We start from the raw sequence: 21,118 nt of genomic DNA, 5'->3' as shown, positions 1-21,118 counted from the left end.
TGAAATAAATCATGATTTGAAAGAGTACCTATTAACTACGACATGTTTTATTTAATTATCACAGGTGGAGTTTACAATACGTTTAATATCTGGAACAAAATTTCTGCATACAGACAAACGCAAACAGTTACATAAATTTTCATCACTTATGTTTGCTCTTAACTGAGGCTTATTAATTCAGCAAATGGTTTTCCAGCTCTCACTATATTAAGCGCAGTTTTATAGCTTGCACGTTCCGCTGGGCTATTATTGTTGTCGTCCTGAAAAATTGAAAACAGTGCTCCATAAAATGTTAAATCAGTTAGATGAGAGACATGACGAGAGAAAGTCGCAGATCTCTCGTGACAACGGCAACTAGGACAGATGCATTTAATATCGTCAGGTCGCTCTTCTTAAGCCCAGTCAATTTCCCCATCCGCTCAGAATCCGACAATAAATTGAACTCGTCTTTGTGAAATTTATTATAATGACCTTCAATACTAAACTTCCGCTGACCAGCGAGAATACTGCCACATATTAAACATTTCGAATTTTCACGTCTTTGCACAAAGAAAAAATTATTCTGCCATTACTTTTTAAAAGATAGCAAATCTCCACGTCTCCGTTTCCTTGATTCACTCTGCATTTTCCGGTTCTTGAAATACAACGTTCACTATGTAGTGGTCGCTTCGCATCAACGTCCGCGGCTTAGCCTTGTACTACACTGCCGCAACCTGCCGGCTGTCGCCACTGCCCCATTCGACGATTGCACGCGAGCAGCACACGTGCAGCGCTGTGCGCTCACGAGCCGCGTGCAACGTTTGCCCGCCCCTGTTCTAAGCTGTCCCTGTGACCCTCGTACTTTTTAAACTCCACACATGCCTATATTTTTGGTCTAGCGCCCTATGGACATGACAGAGAATGGCTTACTGTTAGCTACAGAGTTCTTTTTCAGAATGGATTTTTCGCTCAACATTAGTTTTTCCTGTAATGAATCTCCATGATAGATTAAAAAACTATGGCATCTCGACATAAGCTAGGGCTTTTGCCTTGTGTGGGCACTCTTATTTAATTGAGGTGCTGAGGCATTCCAAACAGTCTGCTGCAAAGCTCCTATCTGCCATTAGATTTCTTTTACCTGAAAGTAATTCCATCTGCCATCCCATGTGTACCTGCTTTCTGGCTAAAGCTGTTAAAACCATTAGCTCCCTCTTTAGTGCGGTGAACTTCAGTTTATCTGAATCGCATTTATTCAAAATCTGCTTTATCCAAACAAATTTTTCCAATTTTCTTGGCTCACGTTGGCACTGTCTGATGCAGTGTGTAACTTCGCTTTTGGCGAGTTAGACTGACAGTTGACAAGTTTCAACTTGTCTGCGCCTGGAGCCATGCATTCACTGGTATTTTTCGGCAGTCTACTGCTAATCAGTGCAGTGGCTTGGGTCAAAAGTTAGTTTTGTCAATATGTGTGTGTGTTTGGTTGAAGTTTTAGCATGTTTCTGGTTTGTGCTGCATGGTTTCATGCAAAATAAATGAGGTTTATTATTCCATTTAAAAACTTTGAGTTTTCAATCATACTTTGGCACCTTTTTAACATGTAGACACAATTTTTTCAGTCAAAAACATGCAGACTTATTCACAACCATATCAATAACATCCTACATACCTACACACGTTTTACGATCATATTTCACCGTATTGACACAATTCCGGGGTGTCTCATACATGAAAACAGGAGGATTTCGGTTTATCCGAAATTTTCGTTATCCAAACTGGCCGCTACCCCGATCATTTCGATAAACGGCAATTTACTGTACATAAATATTCCAAAATCCAATATAATTATGCTCCATGATGCTAAGTACTTTGCTCTGTTACCTTTCTTTTTCATGTTGATCTGCAAGAAAAATAAGTGTACACCTCCTTATACCATATAGTCTTACTTGTCAAGTTCTTATGATCTGCAAGATGTACAACAAAGGCAGTGTGTAGACTGTTGCAAATACAGTATTACTTATGTTCTGCCCAACAGCAGTAGAAGTGAAGACTCGAACCTTCCAGTAGGCTCTGGAATGGCAGCCTCTCTCCTCGGGGGAGTGACAGATCACTACCTTCCAGATCTTATTCTCCACGGTTGCATACAGCCTGTTCGAGCTTGGGAATCTGCTCTGCGCCGAGATCTAGCTCTATCTGCACGCCATCCTCCTGTCGATCAGGAAGTGTCTGAAGCTGTATGCATTGTGGCTAACACTGATACATGGTAAGTGATGATTTTTTTTATATATTCAGGAAAACATAATGAATTTTGTATCAGATAAGTTATTTAATTATTTTTACAGTGAATCAGAAAGTTTTGAAATGTCATTAGAGTATGTACTCAAACTGATCTAGAATGCTTAATCTCTCCCTCCCTCCCTTTTCTAGTCTCTGCTTCAAAGAAATTTTCAACTGATGCTTATGACCCTTTCACCTTTCCAATCTTATCAGATGTCCACTCTGGGCACCTGAGTCTGTTAGTGCTCATATTTTTAAGAAATTGTCACTTTTTCTTTGCCAGTTACTTTATCCTGAATCTTCAGGATGCTGAAGTACATATAAATTTGTCTGTTCATTTAACTGTTAGGTATATATTTACGCTTGTTGCATGAGCCTTGCATATGGACATGTTTGTCTGCACCAATTTAGACTGCAACTTCATGTTTGAGAGCAGTGAAGTTCAAATAACCATCAATCCATCCAAATTTAGATTTTCTGTGGGTTTGCTTAATTACTTATGGTGGATACTGGATCATTAAAAGACATTCATTTAGCACAGAATTGTACACTATCACATCAGAGTAATCAGACATCCGTATGTAATGTAGAACTGACCACTAGATGTCATGAGAGGTACACCCACAAGTAGAAAAGGATGAGTGGAGTATTAAATGAAGAGCAGGCAGATCTCATGTACTGACAGACAGGGACAATTGAGCATTGCAAAGTGCTGTTGCTATAAAAATAAATAAAATAAAAAAAACTGCATGACATCTGTGGAAAGAATCCAAAGTGCTGTAAGTGGCATGATGACTATGCCTGGGGAATTAAAGAAAGTGGGGTACAGTGGTTGAACAGTTCCTGATAAGCCATACATTTCTGTAGTCAGAGTTCAAGCCATCATAGAGACGAAGGGTTTAACGTTCACAAATGGGCGTATTGTTGTGACTCGCCGATCATTCAAAGTGCCGCCGCGCAATTACGCGCGTCCTCTACGTGCAGCGCTGTCTGCCAGCCATGCAGCAGCTGCGCCACCTAAGCGGCCAGCCGAGCAGCAGCCGCTAGACTGGGACTCAGTGCTCATTCGAATGTTAATGCGTGCACATGTCTTGCTTGTCAACTTACTCTGTGACTTATATGTGTTGTGTCGTTCTGAAATATATGTGTTCAACTTGACGTTATAACACGTATGAAGAATATGGGTGAATAAATATCAACACTTGTCAGTGTAGTAGCCACAGTGTCCACTGCACATGTACTGCAATTTCAGTATCCTTAGTTTCCCCCAGGAACATTGTTCTGTGTAAGGCTTTATCTACTACATATTTCACTACGCGAAAATAAGCTTTTTTGTAATATAGCGCCCCACTGTGGTGTCCAAACACATATTTTTAATCTGGCATTAAGTGCAGTGTCCTTCAAAGCTAAAAAACACAGAAAACACACACACGCTTACCTGATAAATGACACGATCGCTTTCCTAGCGGTCACAGATGCGACTGAAAAAGCATGTGCTGGGAGGGTGCAGAGGGCAGGGCTTGCACTTACGTCTTCCACAGTCGTGCAGGCCATGTGTCAAGGTTCAGAATGTTTTGTAGCTATGGTGGTCAGTGGAATAATACTGTGGAAGAGGTGGAAAGGATTGTGAGTAGCATGTTCCTCATTCCCAGGCATGATGATAAATATTTGAAGTCTTGCCAAATGATGTAGTAAAGTAGTTCCAGTCTTGGGTGATACAAGGAAAGGAGGGGTGGTGTGGGTGCTCCTTGGTAATTGGTTCGTGGGTGTGATTGGAGGATAAGGGGCATGTGTGGATAGGATGTAGGAGATATGTCTGGATCAGTTTCTGAATCGCTTTTTTTTTTTTTTTTTTTTTTTTTTTTTTTTTTTTTTTTTTTTTTTTTTTATCTGATGAACTGCAGCTTACAGCACCAGACCTGAAGACTATCTGCTAGTCTCATCAAAACTGATCATCATTATTTAAAAAAAGAAATAGTGACCCGAATGGTGTTTTTCATTCATTATACCAATGGAGATCTGTTTCTTGGGGCAAACCATACAACTAGATGATCTTTATGCCTGTGTGTGAAGGTCTTGGTTAATACCTTCAGCATACTAGGCAAGAGATTGCTTATTACTGCTGATTTCCTGTCAGCAGGTGGCCAGACCATAAGGGAGAGTCTTTTTAGTGTGGAAGATGGCGGGTATTGAAAGGGCGGTATTTTCGTTGTTTAGGCTTGATGTGGACAGGTATCTTTAAGGAAGCATCAGAGAAGGTCAACATCCAGTAAGGGGGCACACTGGGCTGAGGAGGAATTGCTGTAGATCAGAGAGAAGGTGTGGAGACTGTGCCAGAATGAGGAAAAAGTGTCAGACTTTGGATCTGAACCACATAATTCTGATATATATTCTGCTATTATGTGGCAGAAAAAGCAAGGAAAGTATAAGAAGCAGACTAGTTCAGGCAAACAGATGAGTTCTCACCAAAACAGGAATTTGTCAACCACAGGTCTTATGCTGAGAAAGAGATTTCTAAGAATATTCGTCTGAACCACAGCATTGCATCGAAGTGAATTGTGGAAGGTAGAAAAACTGGAAAGAAGAATATGAAGCATTTGACAATGTGATGTTGCAGAAGATTATTGAAAAGTGAAGTAATAAGATAAGAAATGAGGTTCTCTGCAGAATCAGTAAGGCAAGGAATACACAAGAAACACAAACTAAAAGAAAGGAGAGGAAGACTGTGTGTGTTGAGACATCAGGGATATCGTCCATCATATGGGGCAAAAGGAGAGAGCAAAAATTGTAAGGTAAGACAAACTGGAATACATACAATAAATAATTTAATATGTTGGGTGTACATGCTACTCTTAGATGAAGAGATTGCGACAAGAGAGGAAGTTATGGTGGGCTGGATCAAACCATTTAGAGGGAAGAGAAGTCACAGCATACCACAGTGGAGTGAACATTCACTGTTGGAGTCTGATTCAATGTTCAGAATGTAATGTTATCAATGAAGCAGAACTCATTTTTTTGTAATATACAAAGCAGATCTTTTTCTCAAGACAAAAGTGTCAAATTTGTACAAGAAATCCTCACTGCTATCTGATATAATTGGACTAGGTTCAAAACTAGTTATGGCAGAATGAATCATTCATTCAACAAATGTAGCTAGCTGCAGTTTTCTTCTTCAGAGATATTTCCAAAAATAACTTCCTAATATTTTTCAGTAAACATTTCCTCACCCGTGTGCATCACAGGATGAAAATCATGAGCTATGAAGCACACAAATAACATGAACGCATCAGTATGTTTAATTACTGGAATCCTACTTCGCCAATTTTTGTGGATAAGTTAATTTGTTAGTCACAAATACACGGTGTTACAAAAAGGTACGGCCAAACTTTCAGGAAACATTCCTCACGCACAAAAAAAGAAAATATGTTATGTGGACGTGTGTCTGGAAATGCTTTCTTTCCATGTTGGAGATCATTTTATTACTTCTCTTCAAATCACATTAATCATGGAATGGAAACACACAGCAACAGAACATACCAGCGTGACTTCAAACACTTTGTTACAGGAAATGTTCAAAATATCCTCCGTTAGCAAGGATACATGCATCCACCCTCCGTTGCATGGAATCCCTGATGCGCTGATGCAGCTCTGGAGAATGGCGTATTGTATCACAGCCGTCCACAATACGAGCACGAAGAGTCTCTACATTTGGTACCGGGGTTGCGTAGACAAGAGCTTTCAAATGCCCCCATAAATGAAAGCCAAGAGGGTTGAGGTAAGGAGAGCGTGGAGGCCATGGAATTGGTCCACCTCTACCAATCCATCGGTCACCGAATCTGTTGTTGAGAAGCGTACGAACACTTCGACTGAAATGTGCAGGAGCTCCATCGTGCATGAATCACATGTTGTGTCGTACTTGTAAAGGAACATGTTCTAGCAGCACAGGTAGAGTATCCCGTATGAAGTCATGATAACGTGCTCCATTGAGCGTAGGTGGAAGAACATGGGGCCCAATCAAGACATCACCAACAATGCCTGCCCAAACGTTCACAGAAAATCTGTGTTGATGACTTGATTGCACAATTGCGTGCGGATTCTCGTCAGCCCACACATGTTGATTGTGAAAATTTACAATTTGATCACGTTGTACAGTACATACTGACGAAACTAAAATGAGCTCTAACATGGAAATTAAGCGTTTCCGGACGCATGTCCGCATAACATCTTTTCTTTATTTGTGTGTGAGGAATGTTTCCTGAAAGTTTGGCCGTACCTTTTTGTAACACCCTGTATAAGATTTCCTGTAAGATTTCAAGTGCATACACTTTCAGCAATAGGAATTTTACGGCTATTCATTACAGTTGTACTGTGTATGAAAACAGCTTGATTTTGTGGCAAACACAATTGCCTGTTTGAATAATTCTGTTTGTTATCTGGATTCTGTTGTCTATTTGTATTATCTATTATTTTCCCTGTTACAGGGATGTGCAGTTACTCTCCAGTCATGCTTATGTGACAGACAGGCCAGGGACTTTGGGTGTCCATGTTGGAATGTCACAGTTGGTGGCTAACATGCTAGAATCCCTTCTGTTTCTGTGGCGGCTACACACACCTGTAGATCAAGTGAGTATTTATTTTTCTACATGTATCACAGTGTGCCTCCACTTAGCATATACCTTGACCCAGGATGCATATTATTATTTAATAGGAAACACTGTAGCCATCAGTTTCATTGTTGTATCATAGCCAACATAGATAGCAAAAAAAATAAAATCAAAGGCCATACAAGATGGCTGTAGCCTAGCCATCACTGGTGCATGACTGTCCCCCTTGGCATTCCCAAGCTGATGTTGAAGTTGGTATCAAAAATTTATTTGAATATTAATTTTAGGCTTTATATATTTAAAAAAAATTAGAGAAAATCTACTTTCCTAACTGTAGTATATGCCAAATCCTTGACAGTGTATTAATTTCAATTCAGTTCAAAGATAGTAGTATGGTATTCTGCCTTACAGCAGGTCTTGTCATGGGTTAAGCCTCTTCCACTTTTGTCTGTCCATAGCCAGTCTTTCCATTTCTGAATATTTGTCTCCTTTTATATTGTCCAGCATTTGATATCTTCTTTTTCCTCTTCCCCTCTTTCCTCCACCATTCCTTCTATTCCTTCCTTCAATAGACAGTCCCTCCTCAAACAATGTCCAATCCAGTTCCATTTTCTTTTTCTGATAACTTTCAGCATGTTTCTTTCTTCTCCAACTCTTCTTAATACTTCTCCATTCCTTATTCAGTCTTCCCATTTCACTTTTTCCATTCTTCGCCATATCCACATCTCTTGTGCCTCCAATCTTCTTTCCTCTTCCTTCCTCAATGGCCAGGTCTCCGCACCATATAGTGCAACACTCCAGATGTAACATTTGGCAGGTCTTTTCCTCAGATCTTTGTTTAGTGGTCCACAAAGTAATTTGTTTCCCCCTGAATCCTTCTTTTGCCATTGCAATACTTTTCCTAATTTGTGTTGAGCAATACGTATCATCCATTATTACACTTCCCAAGTAATTGAAGTTATTCACTTGCTATATTTCCTCTCCCCCTATTTTCATACAGCATTTTCTCCCCTTTCCTCTAATTACCATGATTTTCATCTTCTTCTTGTTAATCATCATTTCATATTCTTCCAATTTTGTTTTTAGATCATCTAACATTTGTTCCATCCCTCTTGCACTCTCTGCCATCACAACCATGTCATCTGCAAATCTTATACACTCTACTCTCCGACTCCCTATACAAGCTCCTCTCCTTCCATCAAAACTTTCACAAATAATTTCTTCCAGATATATATTGAACAGCATTTGGGATAAACAACCTTGTCTTATACCACTTCCCAGTTCTATTTCTTCACTCATCACACCTCCTATTCTTACTCTTGCTCTGTGGTTCAAATATAAATTTCTAATTTTAGCCGTCTATCCCAGTCAACTCCATGTTTCCTTTGGATTTCCATCAGTCTGTCCCATCCGACACAGTCAAAAGCCTTTTCTAGATCAATGAACACAACATACACCTTCCTTTTCTTCTCCATATATCTCTCGTAACGGCATCTCTAGTTCCCACTCCTCGCCTGAAACCAAATTGTTCATCTCCTATTACACAATTCAGCTTTCCATATAGCCTTCTGTTGAGTGTACTCAGCAAGATTTTGGCTGCATGCTGTATCAGGCTCACTGTTCTATGTTCCTCACACTTTTTGCTGTTCTTTTTCTTTTCTGAAGGTGTTAGGATACTTTCTGTAAAGGAGGGGTTCAATTAAACATGTTATTCACGAAGTTCAGAAGGTTGTCACTCATTTGAGATGGATGTGCTATTCATGTTTATATGGAAAATAAAATGTATAACATAGTACCTTTGAGTATGAATTAATAATTGCCTTAGTGATGGTTCTTGTGACTCAGCCTGTGGTGGCATAATGACTTGTTTCACCTTAGTGCCAAGATGACATCTTCGGAGGAAATTGAGTAGAGTCTCTAGTTCAACATATTTCAGAGTGCAAAGCAGGCAGAACTGAGCTTATTGGTTAACATAGCCATATGCTGATGCCACCTCAGTTTATTATCCGTCTAGATACCCTGGAACTCCACAAATGGAGCCTCATCACTACTTCTGGAACGCAGTTTATTGATTTGGAATGGCACAATTTGGATTTTTTTTCAGTATTAAGGGTTGTGTAAATGTGGCACACCTGTTGCACTTCCACATAGGGCTATCTTTGATGGACATACTGTGGAAATGGATATTTAGAAACACCCAGTCTCATTAAACCCAAATTGCTGCTCATTAGCATCTGAGAAGTAATTATTATACAAATTGCAGAAACAAGACAAAAGTACCTCAGAATTATAGTGGTATATGTTGTTGATATGGAAATAAAATTGTTTCAAAAATAATAATGTGTCAAAGCTTGCCAATTGTATAAGACATAACTCTGATATAAAATTGGATTGAGTAAATACAGATCCAGCATCGACAACATTTTTCGTGAGACAGTGCCATGAAGAACTTGAAGTACAACAAAGAAATGCATTTGCTGCTTACTTTTGATATGAAAGCATGTGACGATGTTGACAGGAAAGGAATAATGTAATATGTTTGACAGAAAAGGAATACCACAATGTTTAATAAAAATAATTGAATGTATTGCATTGAGTTATTGGCAGATTAATTTAAACAGGACAGAAAGAACAATTTTAAGATAATGTCCATAAGAAATTGAAAGGACTTAATAGTAACTGATTACAAAATTAGCAGAAAACTTCTGGAATCTTTCTGAAGGAAAGGAAAGAAGATTTAAATATTTAATGTCATATCGATGATAAGGTAATTAGAGATTAGGGATTTGATCCAGCATCCTCCTGAATACAAGAAGCCCAATATTTTAAATGCTGTGGGAGGATCCTAGAAAAAAGTTGCAGGTATGAACACTTACAGAGTGCTGGTGCATCCAATTCTAGACTAATGTTCTAACAAGATTCCCTACATTGTAACAGATAAGGAAGCTAATTAGTAAAAACTTCAGCTATTATTTCTTGGCTGCCATAAAGTTAGACATTTATGGTACAGAGATTAGTTTTGCATTTGTCACTTGTAGATTGAATGAATTTTTTTTTAAATAGATGACCATTGTGATCACAAATATAATTACAGTCAGAGGTCAGGGAGGATGGTGCACTACACCCTGGCTCCGTTTCCATGGGGCACCAGAGGCTAAACTTCACTATAGTGCATTTAAAATTAGTTGCAACTTTTGACATTTGGCTGCTGGGAGGGGGACGTTACAACATTCCCATAATGGCAAGTAGGCTTTCCCTACCACACTGCCAGCAGTTCTGCTGGTAAAGTGCCGTGTTGCCACACCATGAATAAACAGTACCACATGGTGTCATGCATTAGATGCATCAAGATTCATCAGTTCTCGTTGTAAAGTCATATTTTCTGGCATTGAAGTATTCTGTAGCCATCAGGTATTGTGAACAAGTGTTTTGTGTTGGCATTGCATTAATAACAACAGTGCAGCACATCTGAATATGAGATTTGCAGTAAAAAGTATCATCAAAGAACACATTCACTGGCTGGGAAGATAATGTTCTGCTGCAAAACATTCCTTGGAATTTGACAATAGTGATGGATGAAACACCTTACCAATCTGTTGATACGTAAAGCTCCAACAGTGCAGTGCAGGAAAGCGGATATTTTGCTCTAGGTATAAAGAACTCTTCCATGAGATAAAGTTGAATCTATCATGTATAAAGTGAACTTAATGGAGCTTGTACTGCTGTACAAACCAAAACTTCATGCTACCAGGTTTATGAACAGGCTAATGGCAAAGGGCATAGTTAATCAGACTTCATCCCTATCAAGTTCATTTAAATGTGACTGAAAGTATATGGGCCTAGGTGAAAAGTAATGTGGCAGAAAATGACAAGAAGTTTATGATCACTGAGGTTGAAATACTGACAAAAGCAACTGCTGCAAATGTTTCATCGCAGGAATGATCTTGAGTTGTCAGCCATACAAAGAAGGTAGTTGAGGAGACATTGATTCATGAAGGATTGTGACGAATTTTGATAAATACTTAACTTCTCTTGTCGCCATATTAAAATCTGTTTCTTTTGTCAAATCACAGTAGAGTTTAGAAATATTTGTCTCACTAACACTCACATGCAGTTGAAATTGTGGTAGAATCCTGAAATTGTGTATTATTAAACTAACAACTAAGTTCAAGTCAGATCAACAGTTTATGAAATAGTCCATTCTCAGTATAAAAGTAAAAGTATAACTTCTTTACTTATATTGTTACAAAACCCACAGTAGTTCTTGTTTCACCAGCTATCTATGGTCCTCAGTAGTTACATTATTTCATTGAAAAAATCTGTAGTTGCTTGAATATTTTGGTACATATGGAAGTTTCTCACATTAATCATATTACTTTTGAATGCATTACGGGAACAGCAGTGATCAATGTCTTGTAAATAATTACTATTAAAAACAGTCTTGATCACGATTTATTTAACAAGGTGACCGGTTTCGACCACTACTGTGGTCATCTTCAGACCATTGAGTAGGAACCCCTTTCTGTTGGAGAATCACAACAGAAAGGGGTTCCTACTCAATGGTCTGAAGATGACCACAGTAGCGGTCGAAACCGGTCACCTTGTTAAATAAATCGTGATCAAGACTGTTTTTAATAGTAATCATTAATCATATGGCAACACTCTCATCTTTACGCACTATCATTTGCCAAAATCTTGTTTCGTATCTCAAAGCATTTATAAGATACAAGGAATTTATGAATATTTCATTATAGCTTTTTACACTGACACACGAGTTCATGACGGAGCACTTTACAGATATGCCATTTTCTTGAGATGGGGAACAGACAGTGATATCGTTCCAAGTTAAAAGAATAATGCAATATATTATCTACATTTAATACGCAGCATCATGTAACCTAACATGCACCAAACACAAATTCATAGCAGCACCTATTTTTGACAGCAAACTATGAATTGCTTGCAGTAGTTTACCTACTACTAAATATCACTATAACTATGACTTATTTATGAAATTATATGTGATGAATTAAAATAAGATGTGCTAGAATGAGAGTTTATTACTGAAGAATGAGAGTTTTTTACCGAATGGTTTCTTTAAAATCGTTTGAGAAAGATCACAGATCGGCTGGCTTGCATGGCTTGCTGTTCATGCAGTCACGTGAGCCTGCCGGGTTCCATGCCAAGGGCATTATACTGTGGTCACCAGCTGACATGCCCAGCATGTGCTGGCAACTGTGCTTTCCTCCATTCACTCAGTACTGAACTGTAAAAGTTGTAAATTATTTGAAATGAACTATAAGCTAATTATTAATTTGCATGCAAAGCTACTATATTACTAATTTATTTTACATATGAACGTGAGAAACAGATCTGTTTTATTTGAGTGACAGGCTTGTAAACACTTGGGACTCACATGTGTAATTGGATACTCCTTTCAGTAATTTTGATGCTGGAAATATCTTCTGTACTCAACATAGCCTGCAGTTTTTGAGGAGTGGTAGGAAGTGACGTTAGGACAGACCAGTCGATGGCCAGAGAGGTAATTTCTGTGTCTCCTATTGCCAGTACTGTGACTTGTTTGTAGGTGATGGAGTGAATATGCCACTCACACTTACCAGTGGTAAAGAACAAACTTGTCTCTCATGTGCTAGGCTCAATTTAATGTTTCGAACTTTTAAATGAAAACCATGCAACTTTCTCGTATCTACAAAACTTAAGTAACTGGAAAAAAGTTCAGAATAACAGAAGAGGCTCTGCTTAAATTTACAAAATAAATTGAACAGCAGCTTAAACTCTGATAATATCAAAGCAATCTCTTTAATGAAGCGGAGCTTGTGCCAACATTTCATGTCAGTTGCACAGCTCCATAATCATATTGAATTTTTAATTGTAAAGCAATCTAATTTCACTATTTTCCAATTTATCAACAGCACATAGAATTTACGTAATATTACCTGTCACAGTAGCTCACAGTGAACGATCAGTTTCTAAACTAAAAATAAAAAGCATTTCATATCACCATTTTCACAAAGCAGGCTCACCAATTTACCTTTGTCATTTAACATTATATTGAAACTTATAATTTCAAGGATATTGCAGATGCTAAAGCTTAGAAATTATACTTTCCTTAAATATTTTTGGTATTTTTAAAACGACCGACGAATTGTATGTTCTAGTTTTGAATGTGAGATGATAAATAAAGAGCCTACTAAATGTGTTTTTGTCTAAACCCAAAAACAGAACTAATATACAAATAAAATTTGAGTATTAGAGCTTGATTAGCTCGTCAACCTAACTTCATTATCAGCTGGGGGTGCCAAAGCAGCGCTCACACCCTGGAGACAAACTAGGAGTAGTTATGATAGACTCACTTCCGTAACAAAGATTGCTGCAAGGCTTTGCTATTGCATTGCCATCAAAGCTAGTTGTATAAAAAGGAAATTTCACCCAAAAGGACTGTAATTATAAAGAGAGCAAGAACAGCTAGCAAGCACTTACCTTTAGGAAGTGAAATTCCAGTGCTGCCAACAGACAGTTAAAAATAAAAAAAACTGATTGTAGCTTTTGGAACCATTAGTTCCTACCTCATCAAGAAAAGAGTGATATGTATGGTATGTATGTATGTATGTATGGTATAGCAGCAGCAATACCTTCACTGTTCAATTGCAGTGGTAATGTTAACCCTTTCAAGACGGACTTTTTAAATTTTATATAGAAACTTCTTCTTTTGACCACATAGTGTTTTATTAGTCTTGATAATATTACGAATACATTTTTGTCAATTCTGAACTCTCTTCCTGCAATTAGGCCCTGGGACACGGGTGTCCCACTAGGCTTACTGAATGGGACAAACGTTGTCCCACCAGTACCCAACAGCAATAGCGGTTACTGCAAGATATATAGAAAAAAACATGTATACAATCAGTTTTTTATTACACTAGTTAGTAACAATTTGTAGAACACATTCACTATCAAAGAATTACACATGCCTGATTTATTATAATTACATATGATTTGTTGCAAAACATTTTTTGCATAATGGATGCTGGCACATTTTACAGATAGTTTTTGTTCTTGGTTCCTTGTTGTTGCTGGAACACAAAACACACCTCCTTCTTGTAGATCCTTCTTCAGGGAGGTGTAGCCCTACATTCTGCATAACTCTTGCTCTCTTAGAAGGGCGCCTAGTTGAGGATTTCAACTGTACCTTGGCAGTCTTTTGTCCCTTGGCAATCATCTGCTCTGCTAGTTTGACTAGAAAATGTTTTAGTGGCACTGTCTTGTGTTGAATTTCCTTTTGTAAAATCCAGGCCTTTACAACACTAGTTAGCAACAGTTTGTAGAACACTTTCTTCCACCATTTATCAGATTTTCTATCTAAATCATACTGTGTACTCATCTGATCAGCCAAGCCCACGCCACCCGTATAGTTGTTATAAGTTTTCAGTGCCACTGGACATTCTAAAACCAATTTAGATGCATCTTTTGCTTTTCTGTTCACTGTACATACATCATTAGAATGACAGTTACTGACCAACATTACTTCTTTGGTGTCCTGCCATTTTCACCACAACATACCAGACGAATTGCAAAGGAACTCACATTCCCCCCGAGCAAGTTTCTTTGTTGACTTTGGCACATTTTTCCTGTTACCCATACATGTACCAACAGCTGCATACAGCTAGGTATCCATCAAACGAATTGATGTAAAAAAAATCTATCAAATGACAACATTACATTAGTGTCTCTAATTGTTTTTGAGAGCTGCAGGACTACACACTACACACCCTTTCCACAGTATATGTTGAAGTCATATGTGTAGCCTGTTACAGAATCATGCCTCATCCATATCTTTATCCCACGCTTCACTGGCTTCATAGGAAGGTATTGTTTCAAGGCTGCCCTTCCTTTGAACTTTACCATAGACTCGTCAATGCTCTGTGCTGTACTTTCCAACCTCGCTTTCTGAAAAGTGTTTTTCAGACTAGCAACTATTGGCTCTAGGTAGTAAAGCTTACCAGCTGTGTCCGGTTTCTCAGGGAAGTTGAAGTACAGTTTAGAAAGTAACACTTTACACCTATCTCTTGAAATTGCTCTTTTTATAGCAACATTTCCCATTGAAGTATTGTGTGACCAATAGTCCGAAAATGAGGGCACTCTATTGTAACACATTACAAGCATAACACCAACAACGAACCTAATTTCTCAAGGATCTGTGCTCTGAACTGTGGTTTTCTTTATCATTTTTAGTCTCTGATTCGAACACTGAGAGATAAATATAAAAAGGCTGGGAGGAAATATTTTCTCAAAGACGTCTAGTTCTGAAGCACTCCTATCCCATTTTGCTAATACAACTGGAATTACCATGTTTGGCATAGTCTTTTGAGGTCTGAACATGGCATCTACCTTTGACCACAACACTACATTGTTAGTTGAACCTCCGACATACGAAACCTCATTGTTGTCTTGGTCACTGTCATCAGAATCACTCGTGTTAGAAACACTGTTATCATGTGATTTAGAGCTGCAAGAGAAGTCAGGATCATCAATACAGTCATCATTGTCTTCATCAAGCCACTGCAAGATACGTTTATACATATCGGAAACCATCCTTGATCAGTCCTGCGTCAGTGTTTCTGAAATAATAAAGAATATAAAAACTATTAGAGTGTGTTTCTTTATATTGAGAACTGTGGGACAATGATGTCCCAAGAAAAAGAACTACTGGGACATATACATCCCAAGTCGCGTCGCAAAAACACTTTTTTTTTTTTTTTTTTTTTTTTTTTGTCCACACAATAAACTTTCACAATCATGCGAATTATAAATCAATACAACATAAAAGGGTGTAGATAATACTTATATATGACACTCACATCTTCTTAGCTGTACTTCAATTATTTTCTTCAAGAAACAATGCAAATATCACCACGAACATGTGATTTATTCACAACTATGCTGCCATGACAGTTTCACAAGTGCTGCCAACAGTCCAGACACAAGGAGGGAAGTTTAAAAGACTGTAATGTGCAGATTCATTGTTAAATTGGGACGCCTTTATCCCAAGTCTATATGGAACTTCTTGTGGGACATATATGTCCCGTTAGGTTCGAAAGGGTTAATGATGACAGCACCAAAAAAGTAGAGCTGCTATACACAGTTTTCCAAAAGTCCTTCACTAAAGAAGATGCAATAATTATTCCAGAATTCAAAGCAAGAACAGCTACCAACATGAATAATATGCTCTGCATATTGAAGTAAACTACTTAATAAAGCCAAGTCTTCTGGTCCAGATTATACACCAGTGAGGTTACTTTCATAGTATGCTCCATATTTAGCAATATTATACAAGTGCTTGCTTGACTAAAGAATGATATCTAAAGACTGGGATGTTGCACAGGTCACACCAGTAAACAGGAAAGGAAATAGAAGTAATCTAATGAATTACGGATCCACCTCATTGACAGTTTTTTTTAACATACACTATGTTCGAGCATTATGAAACATATTGAGAACGAAGTCTTTTGCGACGGCACTGATATGTAAAACATTCTTGGCTTTCTTGCTGCGTCAGTTCAGGATAAAATCTCGACCTTTCAACGATAGCCTCCATCATCATTGTCAGGAGCAACTGACTGTCTTCACTGCTGCTGTGGTGGCCTAATATAGCCCGTGGATGGCTTGTGTGAGTGGTCGGCAATTATGTACTGCTGTCACAGACAGTGTCAATGTCTGCAGTGGTGGTGCCACCACTTCCATGGGAACATAAACATTGCAAGGAATGTCTCAGCTGCTTCTTTGCATCAAGCGCTCGTTTCCATGCAATGCTCAGTTCTTCTTGCTCATTCTTATTTTGACAGCCTCCTTAATAACAGAATCCCAGTATGTGGAGGCTTGGGACAAAATTGTTGTATCATAAAACAGTATTTTATGTTTGTTAGTGGGGCTGTGCACCGCGATTACTGATTTCTCTAGTTCTCTATTTTTAGCATGCCGTTGGTGTTCTTCACAGCGGTCGAAAACGGTACGAATGGTCCAACCTACACAATTGCTTCCACACTCACATGGGATATTATAAATTCCAGGGACCCTGAGGCTGAGGCTGACCTTAATAGGGCGTATCAGCTCCTTAGTTTTCTTAGGAGGATGAAAAATCAGTCTTATACCCCCATCTACCCAGAACTCTTCTTATTTTACTGGATAGAGAACCACAGGAAGAACCGCAATCAGTGTTTCATCCTGTGAGTGTATAGCATTTTCACGTTTCCTTTTCTTGGAGAATGCTGCCTTTATATCATGTGCTCCATAGCCATTCTTTTGGAACACATACTTCAGATGGTTAATTTCAGACTTCAAGTGATCCTCATCAGTTTTTCCTCTAAATAGCAACGTGTTCAAAACAGCTATCTTCTGAGAAGGATGATGGAAACTCTGTGCATTAAGAATTAAATTGGCATCCGGGTCACAGAGTGGCTGAGACACTCGTCTGCCTGTCATTGTACTAAAACATCTTAAGAATGGCAACCTTCCTTCCTTCTCCATCTTGACAGTGAACCAAATGTTCGGATGTATGCTGTTCATGTATTCCATGAACTGTTCGAGAGCTTCTGCGCAGTGTGGCCAGACCATAAATGTATCATCAACATAACGATAAAATAAGGATGGACAGAAGGAAGCTGAATTTAATGAATGTTCCTCAAAATCCTCCATAAAAAAGTTAGGCATTGATGGAGACAACAGAAAGCCAATTGCCATACCATCCGTAATTTCATAAAATTTATTACCATACAGCCTCACTAACAAACATAAAATACTGTTTGATGAAACAAAAATTTTGTCCCATGCCTCCACATATTGGGATTCTGTTATTAAGGACGCTGTCAAAATAAGAATGACCAAGAAGAACTTAAACCATGGTAGTGGATGTTATCTGAGCACTGCATGGAAACGAGCGTTTGAAGCAGAGAAGCAACAGAGACATTCCTTGTTGTTTTTATGTTCCCACGGAAGTGGTGGCACCACCAGTGCAGACATTGACAGCATCTGTGACAGCAGTACGTAATCGATGACCAATCACAAGCCAACCAATCAGAAGCCGTCCATGGGCTATATATGGCCACCACAGCGGAAGTCGAGACGATCAGTTGCTCCTGACTATGACGATGGAAGCTATCCTCAAAAGCTCGAGATTTTATCCCGAACTGATGCGGCAAGAAAACTGAGAATGTTTTACATATGAAACATCTTGTAGAAAATTATCTGTTAACACTTAACCAGCACAGATTCAGAAAATATCATTCTTGTGGACACAACAGGCTCTTTGATTCCATGAAATGAGTGAGTGCTATCGACAGGAATCCCAAATTGATCCAGTATTTCTAGATATTCAGAAGACTTCTGATACTGTTCATAACAAGCTGCTTCTAATCAAACTACTTGCCTACAGAGTAATGTCTCATCTATGCGAAAATATTCATGATCTCCTGTCAGAAACATCACAGTTCAAAGTAATTGATGGAAAATCATAGAGTTAAACAGGAGTGATATGTGGTGTTCCTTAAAGAAGTGTTATAGGTCTGCTGCTTTTCTTAATATATTTAAATGATTTAGGAGACAATATCAGCAGCCCTCTTATATTATTTGCAGATGATGCTGTAATTTACCATCTAGTAAACTCATCAGAAGATAAAAACAAATTGTAAAATGCTTTTAAAAAAGACATCTGCATGGTGTGAAAACTGGCAACTGATGTTGAACAATAAGAACTGTGGAGTCCTCCAAATGAGTACTTAAAAAAAATCCATTAACTTTTGATTACATGATGAACGATAAAATTTTAAAGGTTGCCGATACACCTAAACATCTAGGGATGCCACTTATGAAAAACTTAAACTGGAACTTACCCTCATAAGATGATGTGGTGGAGGAGAAGCAAACAAAGACTGTGTTTTATTGAAAGAACACTAGGAAGATGGAACAGATCTAATAGACTGCCTAAATTATGCTTGCCCATTCTCTTCTGTAGAATTTCCGTGAAATACAGGATCTTTACCAGATAAGATTGCTGGAAGACACTGAAAAAATACATAGAAAGGCAGCTCATTTTGTGTAACTGTAAAATGAAGTAGAGAATGCCACAGTTATGATAGATGTATTGGGGTGGCAGTCCTTAAAACACAGGCAGTTTTTCACTGCAGTAAGATCTCTTCATGAAATTTCATTCCCCAACTTTGTCCTGAATGCAAAAATATTTTGTTTACTCCCCCTACATAAGGAGAAATGACTACTGTTATAAAAACAAGAGACATTACAGCTTGCTTGCACAGAAAGATTCAGGTGTTCATTTTTCCCAAATGCCTGTGAGGAGTGGAAGAAAGTTATTCTCTGCCAAACTCCAAAATGTGAACTGCAGAGTGGTCATGTAGATGTGGATAATTGGGTCAATTTAGAAAAGAACAGTACATCACACTTATGATCTCACAACTTGTGGGTGCTGAAATTTCACCTCCTGAAGGTAATTAAAATTCTAATGGTTAACATGGAATTTCAACGAAGCCCACAATTTTCAGCATTGTCCGCGTAACTGATCATGGCCCTTTGACTCTGAGTCGAGTGGGAGGACTGAACCAGAGACTTCGAAGATTCTGTGACAAGCTAGGCTGCAACTTCGTGGACTTGCGTCAATGGGTTGAGATTGTGGAGTTCCCCTAAATGGGTCGGATGTGCGCTACTCATCAGAGTCTGCTACTCAGCTAGCCAATTGTGAATGGATTGCACACAGGTTTTTTTTTAGACTAGGTTGCTCTCTATGTAATCCAGATAACAGTAGCTATAGGAGATGCAGAGGTGTCAGTGTAAGATCAAAACAAATACTTCCCGCAGGTGAGAGTATAAAAATCCTGATGATTAATTGCTGAAATATCCACAACAAACTGCAAGAATTTCAAAAGCTCCTGAAAAGCAGTGACACTCACATAGTACTGGGTACAGAAAGCTGGTTTAAACCTGAAATTGATAGCAATGAGATTTTTGGGGAAGTGTATATCGAAAGGATAGGCAAATGGGAAATGGAGGTGGTGTATTTGTCACAGTAGACAAGAAACTCAAATTCACTGAGATAGAAACTGAAGCTGCATTTTAGATTGTTTGAGCAAGATCAGGGCTGGACATAAAATGATAATTGGCTTCTTTTATCAGCCACCAGACTCGTCTCCTGACTTTAGAGGAAACATCAGTTCACTTGCACATAAATTCCCCAATCATACTGTAATCATCGGTGGGGACTTTAATCATCCAACAATCAATTGGGAAAATTACAGTGTTCTTAATGGTGGACATGATAAGACATCTTGTGAAACATTACTAAATGACTCTTCTGAAAACTACCTAAATTAGATAATTCGGAACCCCACTCATGATGGAAATACAGGGTGTACATAAAGTCTGGGAAATTTTCAATTATTTATTGCACAAGAACTAAACATTGTACAGATATCATACATATGTCATTTTGAAGAGAAACCCTGAAAGGTGTCCCCGCCCCCTCTATACCGCCACAGCATAGTTTGGTAATTCGCTGATAGTTCTAGTGGCAAACATGACGAGTTCAGGTGCGGAGCGAGCTTTCTGTGTGTTGGAGTTCATGAAATGGCCTCCCCGATCACCAGATCTCTCTGTGTGTGACTCTTTTCTGTGGGGACACATTAAAGATCTGGTGTATGTACCGCCTCCGCCACGTGATGTAGCAGAGCTCCGGGAGAAAATACGGGAAGCGACTGCCACAGTCGACAATGCCATGCTGAGATGGGTATGGCAAGAATTTGATTACTGTATTAACATCTTGCCAGGTCACTCATGGTTCGCATATTGAATGTTTATAAAAAAAAAACTTTGAGTTTCTCTTCAAAATGCAATATGTATGACATTTGTACAATGTTTAGTTCTTGTGCAAAAAATAATTGAAAGTGTTCCCGGACTTTATGTACACCCTGTATATTGCATCTAATGGCAACAAATAGACTTGACCTCTTTGAGGATGTGCACATTGAAACATATCAGTGACCATGATGTGGCTGTAACAACAATAATAACTAAAGTACAAAGGATAACTAAAACATGCAGAAAGATATAGTGTCCAGCAAACTAGACACAAAATCAGTAGTGTTATATCTCAGTGAGGAACTTTCAACACAGTACAGGAGTATGTAAAGGAACTACAGCTTAAGATTAAGAGAATAACTGCCCATGTACTGGATAGA

The 21,118-nt window shown here is 38.5% G+C and overlaps 1 protein-coding gene across 1 annotated transcript in view; it reads left to right on the top strand.

Moving 5' to 3' along the window:
• Positions 1 to 21,118, top strand: part of LOC124544776 — a 50,843-nt gene that overhangs the window by 20,341 nt on the left and 9,384 nt on the right. The window contains exons 10-11 of the mRNA XM_047123455.1: positions 2,012 to 2,239; positions 6,735 to 6,876. Coding sequence (XP_046979411.1) covers positions 2,012 to 2,239; positions 6,735 to 6,876 — 370 coding nt within the window. The remainder of the gene's footprint in view (positions 1 to 2,011; positions 2,240 to 6,734; positions 6,877 to 21,118) is intronic.

Source organism: Schistocerca americana, chromosome 8, assembly GCF_021461395.2.
Source record: "Schistocerca americana isolate TAMUIC-IGC-003095 chromosome 8, iqSchAmer2.1, whole genome shotgun sequence".
Taxonomy (NCBI): Eukaryota; Metazoa; Arthropoda; class Insecta; order Orthoptera; family Acrididae; genus Schistocerca; species Schistocerca americana.
This window is presented reverse-complemented; position numbering and strand designations above follow the sequence as displayed.